The sequence below is a fragment of the Ochlerotatus camptorhynchus genome, unplaced genomic scaffold, assembly GCF_037179485.1.
Source record: "Ochlerotatus camptorhynchus isolate MF236.1 unplaced genomic scaffold, CSIRO-AGI_Acam_v1.1 ptg000434l, whole genome shotgun sequence".
Taxonomy (NCBI): Eukaryota; Metazoa; Arthropoda; class Insecta; order Diptera; family Culicidae; genus Ochlerotatus; species Ochlerotatus camptorhynchus.
Window position 1 is genome coordinate 4904754 of NW_027040920.1, and position 14580 is coordinate 4919333.

General features: G+C 37.6%; 1 protein-coding gene across 1 annotated transcript in view; it reads left to right on the forward strand.

Moving 5' to 3' along the window:
- Positions 1 to 14580, forward strand: part of LOC135711676 (cyclic nucleotide-gated cation channel alpha-3) — a 484096-nt gene that overhangs the window by 419740 nt on the left and 49776 nt on the right. Inside the window, exons 8-9 of the mRNA XM_065234596.1 lie at positions 3230 to 3371; positions 3577 to 3714. Of these exons, the coding sequence (XP_065090668.1) occupies positions 3230 to 3371; positions 3577 to 3714 (280 nt within the window). The remainder of the gene's footprint in view (positions 1 to 3229; positions 3372 to 3576; positions 3715 to 14580) is intronic.

Genomic DNA, 14580 nt, shown 5'->3' on the forward strand with positions numbered 1-14580 from the left:
GTGAGTTCCAGCACATTTGCCGCAGTTTGTCTTCATACGGCAGTTTTTGGTAGGAGATGCAGTTCATAAACTGGTTTGTAATGCTCCCAACTGATGATGACCTGAAACAGGTCTCGGATTTCGGATCTCAGAGCCGCAAGACTGGTGGATCCCCTTGTGACTTGCACCAGGAACAAATGGTCATGGAAGTTGGTGTTGTGGTTGGAACGCCGGCTCATCGGATACACTGCCTCAGGCTTGAACTCAAACCGCTCCAGTTCGGATTTCACCGCAGCTGCCTCGAACGACGGTTATCCACGCAAAACCACCTTCAGTGGCCTGCTCGATGGCAGATCATGCGTGAAGAAATCCACGTTGATGTCCTTCAGGAAACATCCTATTTGTTTGTACTCCTCCAGGCTGGAGCACATGATTTTGGTACCAATGCTGCAAAGCTTGAAGCGAGACAGCAGCTTGTGTTTGCCAGTTCGGCACCCAGCTTGGCAACATCCTTCACCACGCCGGAGAATCCGCTCTCTTCTAGCAAGGGGAAAGGCGACACCATCGTCATTTTATTCCGGGAGTACTGCATACCCGTTGGCTTGCAGTACCCGTTTTCCGGCGTTATCCAGCGACGCTCTGGGCTTGATTAGCACCTTCTTAGAAGGGCCCTCTGCTGTCTCTTTTTTCGTGTTTTCAAGTTCAAGTAAACTTTCCAGAACGTGAGAAAGTGGCGGCACTTCCACGGCGCAACGCGATAGCACAAAACGAAACTAAATCGAAACGGGAACTCGAGCAAAAATACGGACTGAACAGCTCAACAGTCGAGCAAAGAATGATGAGCAGAGGCATGACCATGGTTACCAAAAGCAAATCTGTATTTTTGCTTATAAAAATCTTTTCATCTGCATTTTTTTCTTCCAAAAATCTGTATCAATATCTGTGTAGTTTTAATATTGGGTATAAGAGATGAACCAGCCTCTGGCTGAAAATCTCGCTAATAAAGATAACCCAACCCAACTTAGTTTTGCGTTTTTCGTATCAAAATGAACAAAGAAGTGTTGGAAGTGCGATAACGGTCATAAAAGTGCGCTTTTGCATCAAATCGTGTTACTACGTTTTGCGCCGAATACATTAATAGCGGTAAGCTTCAACTCGGAAAAAAAGTTCAAGTGCAGTCAATTTTACTACGTTTCCCTTACTTAAGCAATTAGATTAGCATTCTATGCCCCTTCTTTTTCTGTATTTTGCTGATGTAAGTGAATGAATAGAAAAAGCAAAGATCGTCTCTATTCTTTCGATAGTCATAGCGTTTGGCTGAACTCTTTGATCATTTTTCAAAAGTTAATCATTGATAAACAACTATCTAAGTTATACCAAACAAATCTTATTATCAGCGGCGCCGGTGGTGTAGTGGTAAGCGTGATTAACTCTCGCCCCAGCAGGCCTGGGTTCTATCCCAGACGGCGCTGCCGGGATGTTCTGAGGCATAACATCTCTGATCACGCCTACCTTCGGAAGGGAAGTAAAGCCGTTGGTCCCCGGTTCATGAGTTGATGAGTCGATAGGTAGGGTCCAGGTGTGGGAGCTGCCTCCCTGGCGTCGGTAGCATTGGTGCGCAGCACGGAAAACAAGATCGACGGAAAACAAATCAAAGGAAAAAAAAAATCTTATTATTAATCTGAATAAAATTTTGTAATTAAAATAGAATTTATTTCGTTCAAAACTTGACGCTTTTAGGAAAACTTTTTTTTTCTATTCAGGCTAATCTAAATTCCTAAGTAAGGGAAGAAAGTTTGACTGCATTCATCGTTTGACTGCCGAGTAATTAACAGGGGCAGTTTTGCTTCAACTCACTTGCTATAAAAAATGTTTTTTTTTTTAATCATTAGATGAAATAATGATGTGTTTTACATATAACTACAAGAGGGTGTACAATAAAATTGACAAGTTTTATGTGTCAAACACATACTTTACACACTCTTCTTGTTACTTACAAGTACTGATTATTATTATAACATCTAATGTTTTCATAAATCAGAAAAAAAAAAAACAATTGTTAATATCAAGTGAGTGGAAGTAACCCTGAACAGGGGTGTTCGTTTTGTTGTACACTGAAAACGAAACTTATTCAGAGTGATTGCCCAAGTAAAGGAAATAACAACCTGCTATCATCTTGAAAACAAGTCTTGGTATTCCAGATATCATTTTGTTTTGAGTTGTTATCCCATTACTTATTCAACCTCGACTGATATCATGAAAGAATATAAAATGATGCAAGGTTCAAAACTTCAAATATTATCCACATGATGAGAAAAAAAAAAAACACTGCCAATCATATTTCTGTTATCAGCGTAAGGCTTTAATACCAAATCAATAAAATAATTTGGAATTTTGTTGAAAAAATTTGCATGGATCACAGGATTTGTTATCAAGTTGTTTTCAATGATAACCAAATCAGTTATTCTTGTGATATCCCAGAGGTATTATTTTGTTATAATTTTTGTTATGTTGGCTGTTTATTCAACCACAAAGATAACATGTTCAGTTATCAAATCTTGATAACCGGGTATCAGAACTTGTTATCAATTTGGTATAATCCTTTGCTCGGGATAACTTTTACTCATTTTGTGAATTTCGTAGTCCTTCGTAAAAAATGCGGTCGTGACTTGTACACCACCCTCCAACTTTTTAGTAGATGGCTACCCTGAATTAGAACGTGTCCTGTTTTTGTTTGAATTATACTTTTTTCAATTAATTAAGACAACCATATAACAGACGAATCATTGACACATTAAATAAATTAATAAATAAAAAACAAAAGTTGGTTATTACACTAAGACGAGAAGCATCGATATGGAATGTTTAGACATCTTAATCATAAATTCAGGGCGATTTATGGTGCTTCCAGTTGGGTTTTGTGGCTCCTGATGGGACAAATTACAAATAATGCTTTGTGAAGCACCCTACTTGATTTTGAGAAAATTGTTTTATACGAGAGGTGCAAAGGAATGTAAGAACATACATTTCAGGTACCTACTTTTTGCTTGGCTTAGATGTTAAGTTACAAATTGGCATGTACTATAAGAAGTTACATAACACATCCCATCCCATCTTATTTCAGGATCCAGGCATTTTAAGATGACATTAGATTTAAAACCGATGACTCAACTTATACAACGTCTCGTAATACTCGCGAAACATTACTCTGTAGAACCTAATCACTCTTTCCTTTTCTTTTCTTCCTCAGGCTGAAATAGCTATAAATGTTCATTTAGATACACTTAAGCGAGTAGAAATTTTTCAAAATACCGAGGCGGGCTTTCTGTGCGAGCTAGTGTTAAAGCTAAGGCCGGTGCTGTTCTCTCCGGGCGATTTCATCTGTCGAAAAGGTAAGCAGGTGCTTCTGTAGGTATACTTTCTCCAACCGTGTCGCTGGATTCCGCCAGGAGTTTTGATTCTCAAAATCCTAACGCAATTACCATTTCGGCTCGTTACCCAGCAGACTGGCACCGGTTTCCACGATAAACCGTACGTGACGTGCCAGCACACTAACCCGAACCATGTATTTCCCTCCTCGTTTCCACGTCGTTTCAGGTGAAGTCGGCAAAGAGATGTACATAGTCAATAGAGGTAGACTGCAGGTTGTCGCAGACAACGGAAAAACTGTTATGGCTTCGCTGAAAGCCGGCTCCTACTTTGGCGAGATCAGTATCCTCAACATGGGTACGGCAGGTAAAGCGCTCGGTAAATATGATAGCCAAGCAAAATACTGTTGGTATTGACGTGTTGTATCTGTTTTTCTCCAAAACAATAAAAAATCACCACGATCCACGTTCACTACAAGAAATTGAAAAAAAAATTGCTCGAATCAGTAAATTCACGCGAATCGTTCGGATAGGAAAAAAAAAACTCAAAACAACAGCCAAATATCGCGGCCTATTCAAAATTCGAACTGCACTCACAAATCTAAAAGCAAGAAACACGAGCTCTAGAGTCCATTAGACGGAAGACACATACTTTTTCTCCCACTTGCAACCGTCCAACCATCGCGGACGTTTTCCACTCAATATTGCACCAAAAAAGCACCCATCACCCACTTACCGAAAAAAAAACAAACAAATCCGACTAGTACAGAGTTCAACTCGAAACGCGTAGACTTCAATCAACCGGCAAGCTCTGTACGAAAATCTCACCAGAGACCACCGGATGCGAACCGACTCTGCACAACTGACACGACTCGAAGAAGTAGCAGAAGTCTCTTTTTCGCGATGTGAGCTGCATAGATAATCGCATGAAATATCCACCCAATCGCGCTATTAACAGAGTACTGCTGCTGCTGCTGCTGCTACTGCGACATCGACAGACTGTGTCTCTGTCCGAGTGAGCCAACTGAAAGACGACACCGTGCGACGAGGTTTTCCGTTTTTCTTTTTTTCTTTTTCGGGTGAAAACTTTGCCACCAACATATCGACTGTGTTCTGGAACGAACGCGTGTCATGTCGCACATGTTGCCCTCGTTGTTGATCCGGTTGTTGGGGGGGGGTTTCGCCTTCCAAGGGTTGTAGCTCGGTGGTTAAATATTGAGATAGCACGATTTTTCATTCAATTCCCGTGATGCATGGTTCACAATTTTCTGGGAAATATCCTTGTCACACGATCGACGCTTTTGGTGTCAAAGGTTTCGAAAATCAAATCTATGTTATGCTATAGATCTTTTCAATGTTCAAGTAATCAAACCATCAAATGACCATTGCATATAGGCAACATTGGACGCTTGTGTCCGTTTAGAAGTGGGAAAGCTTCCAATCATCTAAGGTTTTACTTAAAGTACACCGGGACAAGTGAGAACCTGAGATAAGTGGGAACATCCAGTAGAAATTTCTGAATTTTGAAGAGAGAGTGCGATGTAACAATATCATGAAATTTTCGGAAGAACAATCCAAACATGTGTTTAAAAGGTAAATAATAAAACAGTACCATCTTCAATATTATCTTAATAGTTTTCATCTAAAAGTTCTTTAAAAAATTTCAAATCATGGAACAACAACTTTTTGTGAAATTTAAGTTTTTACTATTTTCTCTTAAATCTTTATGCAAAATCAATTTTTTAGACTTTCAAAAACGTTTTATGTGAAAACATAAAAAAAAAATCCAAAATAAATTATCAAAAAATGTTGTTCCATGTTTTTTATGTTAATTTTTAAATGTGCAACTTGAAATATGCAAAGAAGATAACATTTTTGATAAGCTTTTTAATAAAAAGTAAATGAAATATAATTTAATATATTATTACGGTCATTTTTTGTTATTTAACCTTTAAACACTTTTTTGAATTTTTTACCCTGAATTCCATGAACTTGTTAACGGTGTATATTTTTCCTGAGAAGGGAATTTAATTTTATTACATCTTTGTCTTTCGATTGGAAGTGGACGTTTTTGAGATATGTTGAAAAATATCAATTACGCCATTTTGATGAATTTTGCGAGTGTCCGAATATTAATGATTATCCACAAAAAAAAAACAATTCAAGAGCCTTTACTGACTAGGCTTTTATGCCCCCTTGTAAACAAACCATCTAATGCCCTTTTCTCGCCACCCATATGACACTAACGCAAACCATCAACATCAGCAGGTAGGGGAATCTTTCCCCTTACCGATGATGTTGTTGGCGACCCTCGGTTGGCGAGAAAAGGGTCTACAAAAGTTAGTTTACAAAAAGCTTGTATGCCCTTTTCACATGTCGTTCTTGAATTATTCACTCCAGTTTCATGCAAATCACAAAAGGTCGCATCAGATCAATCCGCCATTTGACGTGTAACTGCTCTTATTTCAAAGTTGAGCAAAAAAAATAAATAACTTATACTAGGGGAAATGACGGCTTCGGCATGACAGACTATTTTCGGCAACCCAAATTGAAACACTATTTTCACTGGATTTGCTTACGAAAACACTTCGCTGAATGCATGCAAACGATTCTTTATGCTTTCAGCTTCAATTTGACTATATTTTTACCACTGAGAAAAAGCAATCTAGCAGGGTTTTCTTGAAATGAAACACACGCACTACAAATTGTAGCTGATTTCGAGTTGCCGATAATAGAATAGCAGATTTACATGCAGTTCAAATGGAACGATTGCCGAAGAAAAACTAGTTGCCGACAATACTCGCTCTCACTAGAGAAGATTGGAGCTTTGTAAAAGCGTTTCAAAACAGTTTTTGACAATTCTTTCGACTGAAATTGTTAGAGCAGCTGGCAGCAAAAGATTGTAAACAAACCAATACTGCATATGTGTGCGTTCCATAGAGAAAAAGGCTATAGAAAGAAGGTCGCTGCTTAGGTTGCCGAGAATACGTAAATTCCCCTATATATTTTTGCATCAAAAACTTCTTGAAAGCGTCTTCTGTAATGAAAACCCATATTGATAAATAGGCGAATAGAACCTTTGTTACACAGCAAAATTTCGTTTTTGATATTAGCCCTACATATACGAGGCCTTAATGGATATTTTTATTTTTACCGAGTTACTTAGCCTGGTTAGTAAGATAAGCAACCTGAATTTTTCAATCCAATTCGTGATATTAAAGTTCTGATAGCGATTGTAAGAATGAGGACCAAAATTTTAAGTACCTGTTACACATATTAGTTTATTGATAAAAAAATTAGGAGATATATTGTCAACAATATTGATGACTTAAATTGAAACTGTCATTATTATTGCCAATCTCCAAATATTGAAGAAATTGAAATTGAATAAGATTATTGTGAACATTGATATGTATTATTTCCGCTTAATACCCTGTTCTCATTACGCTCTATATCAAGTGATATAGAGTGATTCGTGATATAGCAGCTATATCATGTTCTATATTACGTGATATCCCATACAAACAATCTGTCAATCTATATCATGAATAGTTCTTGATATAGCTCATATCATGTTGTGTACTTGATAAAATTCTGAAAAGCAGTGTCTGGCAACCAGGCCACGATACAGCTGGTCGTTATTTTTTGGCTTCACATGTCACTTTTCCGTCGAGTCAATCAAAACATTTAAAAAAGCCGAACTGGCAGTTTCAAGCAACCATTCTCAATCTCCTGACCCACCTACCCGAGACGAAGGTCATCCGCAATCAATACCATCGGATTGGCAGCATTCAACTGTCAACTAATGGAAGGTTTCACGGTGGTGAATCAAAGATTTTCTTCGGTACCCTGTAACAGTAGGGTAGATGGCAAGGCGGAAATAGCAGAAAACAGCGGATATATTCACTAAACCATAGTTATTTTAGTTTTATACAACCATCAAAAAAATAGTGCGATCCGAGGCTAATCTACGGGAGTTCTCAATTTCGGTTGTACCTGTTTATATGTGTTCAGTTTCAACACCGACCGCTCTGCTCGTAGCGGCGCTACCATCACTTATCGGTTACAACCCAAAGAACGGACGCCGTTTTGTGTCGGCTGCCCAGGTACCGTAGGAGGAAATCAAGAAGCTCTCTCGATGGGAAGTCATCAACAACAAGGCTAAAGTCGGTGAATAAGAGATTTCTCGCAGGCGTGATCCAACTGTAAACAATGCTGCTGAGAGCTGCACATGACACTCAGACGTTCAATGATACTAAAATGATCTGCATTTAAAGAATGTCCATGTGGGCTTTCTTTACCTTGCTCTGGCTGTCCTGTGTAGCAAGCAAAATCGACGCAATGTCCTGATCCAGGAAGCCATCGCTTTGAAAGTGAAAATGCAGCGTTTAACAGCTTTCCATTTGTATGATATGAAACTGGTCATGCTGCAGCAAATATTACCACACTCATTGGTCAAAAGTATCCGGATCTCCTCGGTACTGGCTTCGTACGCTCCGAAAGCTTCCACCCCATACCACCGTCAGGATAGGTTTCTACAGCAAACTCAAATCCTTGATGCTGCACATGTAAACAATAACAAAGTTGTTCTTTTTTCTCACTGTCATAAATGACAAACTATATCAAGTCACCGCAATGTGAACATCTCAACTTGATATCGATATCATCTCGTTATATCACGTGATATAGAGCGTAATGAGAACGAGGTATTAGATGTATAGTCCAAGGTAGAGTCGGTGTATAATGAGTCACGCCAAGAGTGAAGCCAAGTCTACCTATTGAACTGTCAAACCGGCTACCTATCGTGCAAAGTAAATAAACATTACGATGCTATGAAAGGTCCACGAAAGGTATTGCAATAAAATATAAAATGTAATCGAAGAAATGATCATGAACACGCAGTGAGTATTAAATTGTCATGGGATACGTTTGGTAACGATCAGTAATGAGAATTTCTACTATTTTTTGTTTAGATGATTGGACTAAATCACTGATATAATGATTTAAAACAACCACAACCACCGACTCTAGTCCAAGGTTATGCGAATTGCTCAACTTGCGGGCAACAATAGCGCAGGATGCACTCTTTTTCTAAACAATCCAAATTTTAGTATGATCTACATATCCGCCAAAATTGAGTAAACAAAATTGGAACTGACAAAATGAAGAATGAACAAGATCGAACTGAATCCGAATGTTATTTTGTTATCATGTCAGTTACAACCTTGTTTGATCAATATTGGGTAGCCCTGATAATGGAAATGAGTAGATCTTACCTAAATTTGGATTGTTTAGAAATAACGTGTGCATAAAAATGGAAAAACTCGCTCTACACGGCCAAAGAGATCAATCCAAATTTGAGTTTCGTATACTCATAAATTGCAATAAGTAAATGAACTCAGAGATGATTAAATTTAACTCATGTTTCTTCAAGTTTTTTCCAGGAAAAAATTCTCAAATATGAGAAAATCAAAGATTGGATGCTCTAAGTTTATTGATGCTACTCCTGAACTGAGTAAAGTTTTCGTCAATTTTCGAAAGTTTCCAAGAAATTTTTGAGGATTTCCACATGAAAATATGTGGAAAATTTACTCACCGCAATTAACATGGCAGTGTGTCCATTGCTAAATATATCGTCGCTGTCCAGAGTAAAAATTGTGTTCGTAATCATAATAACTTCATAAGCTTTCGGAGATCTGGGCCTTTGAGTTTGGCTTTCAAGTGGTGCTTTCATATTTTTCCTGTATAGTTGACACCCAAAACTACAAGTTTACTGCAGAAAGTATGTGGTTATGTATTACTTTTGGTTTTATGCAATCATTCAAAGAGTGAGGTCATATCCCAAGTAACCAAAAGTTCTGATAAAAGGCTGTTTGTGGCTTAAGCAACTTGGTTGAAGGTGGTCTATAGAATTCTAAGCAGCCTCATTTTTAAGTCTTTATAAGAACTTGAAAGTTCCGCTGCCATAATTTAAAAGTATTCTAAGCAGCTTCTGACGGAACTTGAACAGAACTTTGTTCTTAGTTAAAAACGGTGTTTGTCCTCTACCCCAATTTTATATTGCGTTCGCAGTTTATGAAAGTTAATTCTAAAGTCAGGTCTTTATGAAAGTAATTTTTAAAGGCAGGTATGAACGTGTATTGATTTATCAGCAAAACTAGTAGCATTGCAGCTGTTTAAAAAAATAAAACCCAGTACATCTACGTGAGGGCCCCAGCACAAACCGCTACTTTATCTGGTATTATTATATTATAAAAGTGAGCTGTTTTCCCGCCTACTGTTGGAGTTTTCAGCTGACTGATTTGAATATGAAACACAACACCTCGATGAATTTTAAACTGGTGTTTACCCGCATGATATTCCAATATACTTGCAGCGCTGTGGTTAGCGTTCGTAGATCGCAAGCCGAATACACGGGTTCGAATCCAGGAAATTGCTCCTTTATTTTTATGTTTGAATAGAATATTGAGCTGCAAAATAAAACATTAATATGGCAACGCTGTTAAATCATCTCTTCTTGGTATTATATTAAACATTTTTTAAACATAAACATATATTGAAAAATATACCAAGGAAATACATCAAGCTAATAACCATATCAATACATATTTTTTTTTTGATGATTGACAACGCAACATCTAAAAAAATACGCAAATTACCTTTTATCGTTCGTTGGAGAACACGATTGTGCCATCAAATTGGAGAGTAAAATGTATTCATTTGGCAAAACATGCGTTTGAAGTTCTCAAACAAAATTTAAAATATGGTAACACTGTATAGAAATAATAGTTGCATATTTAGATTTGTTGACTGATTCTCTTAAAAATAAAAACAGAACCGAATGCCATTTGTAGCTTCATTCGTTCCGGAGTTTTTTACAAAATAATGTAGTGCTTTCTTGAAAGTCACGATAAATTGAAAATGCTTCCCTTAACAGAGGGGCGCTACGATCAGCTAAAAAATTTGGCGTTTTAAAGTTTGAAGCAAAACAATCTTCCTCTCCAAATTTGTTCTATATCGAAAAAGGTCAGTTTCAATTACCTTGGGCACCTGGCATGGAATGACCCATACAGAATATAGAAAATTTTAGCAAAACTTGAGGATTTTCGCGAAGTCCAGTGAAATTAAATACATTCTGAGAAAACTTGCAGAACTTCAGGAAAGTTCTAAACACGTCGGGATAATTGCAAAAATTCCAAAGAAATTCTAATTGAAGGTCCGTAAACTTCATGGCAGTTTTAGGTATTGTGGAAACAAAACCCCACCCCAAGCTTCTCTCCTGATCCTATCCTTCGAAAATATACCACTCTAACCTCGAGTATTCAAACCAACTCCTACTAGACACAATAAGTTAATTTTAATGAACAATGAATTATCGGCTCCGTAAAGCTAATGCGATTGAGCCTTACAAATAAACGATCTAAATTAAAAAAAAGGTATGGTGGAAACATCTGGAAGATTATTGCAGTTCCATTTATTTGAGGAAAATAAAAAAATAGGGGAAATGGCTCTATGCTGGTCTATGGATCTAAGATTGGGCCCATCGCTAAAAATCCGCTATTTATCAATTTTATCTAGATGAACGCGTCATTGGGACGGTACTAGTGGATATTTTTGGTTGCTATTGAAAATTTAGTCGATTGCTGAATTTATGTATGGGCCAAAATTAGGGACACTTAGGCCGACATTACATACATTTCCCCTACATGTTGAGAATTTCCCAGTTTTTCAGGAAGTTCGGAGAAATTGAGAGAAGTTGGTAAAACTTCAGAGAAACTTCAGGAATTTCACAAAAGTTTAAATAACTTCATTGAAGTACAGTTCCAAAAATATCAGGAGAATCGCAAGAACAACAGATCAATCCCAAGATCATCAGGGATGATCAAAGAACCTCAGAGAAATTGTATTGACTACTGTGAAGTTTTCAGATATTTTACAGAAGTTTAAAGAACTTCAAGAACAGAAGTTGCACAATATTTCAGGCAGTTCTGAGAATTTCACAAACATGACAGAAGCTTAAAGAAAGATCCACAAGCTTCAGGAAAATTGAGAAAACTTCAGAGAGGTTCAGAGATCCAGTTCGTTTATTTGGAAGGCTCAATCGTGTTAGCTTTACGGAGCAGATAATTCATTGTTCGCTGTTTGTAACAAAGTTCACCTAATTATATGTATAGTAGGGGTTGGGCCGAATACTCGCGGCTTACTCGAGATTAGAAGGGTACATTTTCGAAGAATAGGATCAGGGGTTTCGTTGTCTCATCAGAGCGTTGTCGCCACTATGAACGGTAGTTCGGCTCTAGATTCGTCGTGAGTTCAACCGACTATGGGGGGTGACCAGTGGGTGACGATGAAACTCACGGTGGGACAGGAAAAAAACTAACAAAGAGAGACAAAAGACAAAGTAATCAAAATAGGTTCAGAGGTGTTTGAGGATGTTTTAAGATTTTAATGAAATTTCCGGAACATCAAACTTTCTAAAACTTCCAGGAAATTGCAGGAGCATGCAGGAAGATCACAAGTCGTCAAGGCAGTTCCATGAACTTTAGGAAATTTGTGGGCTCTTTTAAGAAATACTAAAAACTTCAAGAACTTCCAAAGTCGAAACAAAAATTACGAAAGTGTAGAGATCTTTATGAAAGTTAAGTGGACTTAAGTGACGAACCAGCTACTGACAAAGTCACTCTAATAAAGAAAAAAAAAATATAATAATTGAACTTCAAGGCCTTTCTTAGCTCAGTCGGTAAAGGTGCAGCTTCAAAGCAAGACCATTCTGGAAGTGAATGAGTTCAATTTCCGGCCTGGTATATGATTTTTTCGAGTTGGAAAAGTTCTTGACTTCCCTGACCCCTTTTTTGAATTGCCTCAGTGGTATAACTGGTATAGTTGGCCATCGATCTGTCAAAATAAAATTTTCATGATATCGACACTGAGCGTTCACAAGGACCAATGTGGAAAACGTAAACAATGGCTTGGTTCGTAAATTTCTCGTAGTTCAAAGTAAATCCATGTAAGCCAGCAATTCTATCAGATAGGGGAACTCTCCTTCTACATAATTATTGTAGTGGTTTACTTCAGTGGTTTTTCATTCTCGAGAAATTCGCGGAAAAAGTAAGTGTTTACGTTTGCGACATTGTCTCTTTTGACAGAGAAGCAGATATATGGTTGCATGCTCAGTAAGCATTGACGTTCTTCGACGACTTTATATTGCACTTTATACTCCTATGGTAAAATTCCATAATCATCTGTCAATCTGTGCATGAATCTAGCGAACTTTGTATTATCTCTTCACTCCACCATGGTACCAGTGAAGAGCCGTCTCTTCACGCAAAGCTTGACAGTATCTTATGGTATTTTCATTGGAGTGAAAGGATAAGGAAATGTCCACCATGTTTCACCCACAGACTGACGTTTGCTGAAGGGAATTTACCATAGGAGTAAAGAATTACAGAGTGGCCGAAAAGACGATTTGTATATTATCAAGGTAATACGACCATTCCTTTTGGGTTGACTTGCTTTACAGGGGGCTTATCACAGGATTTGTTACTTTTTTTTCAAGTCGGTGAGAAGCGAATCAAAAGTGTTATTAACCCGTAATATGTTTCACTGTGCTTTTAGTATTTGTATTGCATATTTAGTGTTGCATTAAAAAAAAGTCGAAATTTTTCAGAAAAAGCAAGAAATAAAACTATGGTAAGTGTGCCAGATCTAGGCCCTAGTAGTGCTCGAATTGACCCTTTCTTAGATTCCCACATTCATCGGGTTTAAATTACACATGTTAATGGTGGTTTCGACTGGTTGATTGGAATCACTTTATGGGGTGGCTTTCTCAGTCTTTTAGTAGAAACGATTATTTTTTTACGTTCCCGACGTTTCGACCGTTTGGTTGTGGTCCCATAAAGTGATTAGACATTACAACCCTTGAGAAAGACTACAACCAAACGGTCGAAACGTCGGGAACGTAAAAAATAATCGTTTCTACTAAAATACTGAGAAAGCCACCCCATAAAGTGATTAAATTACACCTATTTGTATTATTTTATTTTATTTTTTTACAATACAAGGTTCAAACATATGTTTAATTTGAAAATATATTTCAAATTTGATTTAGGTCCTTGGGCAAAAAATTGGACCACTATTGTCTAGAAAACAAACCCTACTTAAAATAGGTCCAAACGATTACTTTCGTTTGAAAATAGTGCTTAATCTTGATAGAAAAAATAGCCGTTCCTGGTAACTTTGAGACATCTAGCTGCAAGTCTTAGTCTGGGAGCTTAGCCATAGCGGTCGAACAAAGTTTGTTAGGATCCTATTTCACCCCTCCATTCTCTTTTAGATCAATCTTTCCCCGTTTTTTAGTACAAAGTAATTTGAGTGGATCTTTGTGTTGGGGTTTGAGCAAAAGTTTGCAATTTTTTTTTATCTAGTTCGTTTATTTGGAAGGCTCAATCGCGTTAGCTTTACGGAGCCGATAATTCATTGTTCACTGTGTGTAACAAAATTCACTTAATTCTATGTCTAGTAGAAGTTGGGCCGATTACTCGCGGCTTACTCGAGGTTAGAAGGGTACATTTTCGAAGGATAGGATCAGGGGAGGAGCTTGGGGTAGGGTTTCGTTGTCTCATCAGAGCGTTGTCGCCAGTATGAACGGTAGTGCTGTTCTAGCTTCGTCCGGAGTAAAGTTTGCAATTGGCCGCAGTTGAATGGAGTTGAATCCTTGGGTATTACAGGTATCGAAGCGCTCGATTTGATCTATCGTCCTGCTTACGAAATTTAGGTGAATGGAACAATGGTCACCTCACTTGTTGCAAAATTATGCTGCTTCTTTCTGGACTTCAAAATGTATGCAGTAAACTACTAATTTGCGCAGTCATATTTTTCCTCCTACGAATCCAAATGAATTCAAAGGTTGATGCAATTGGTTCCAAACAATTAAAAAAAAAATAACGATAAAAATGGTACTTACATTCTTCTTCTAAGTTTACAGAAATAAAATAGAAAAATATATCCGCGCAAATTTAGAATGAGAAGAATTAAATAAGTATTCGCGTGGAATTTCTCCACATTTTTGCCATAACTACAGAAAACCAATACCAGGTTATTGTTATTTTAATAGAATTGACTACCCCCTTGATTCTCTTTCTCATTTTACAGCTGGTATAATCAATTTGACAGATCGATGTCTTGAATGTGTGATGTGAGAATTTTGGGCACTCTAGATTGCGGGCGCACTTAT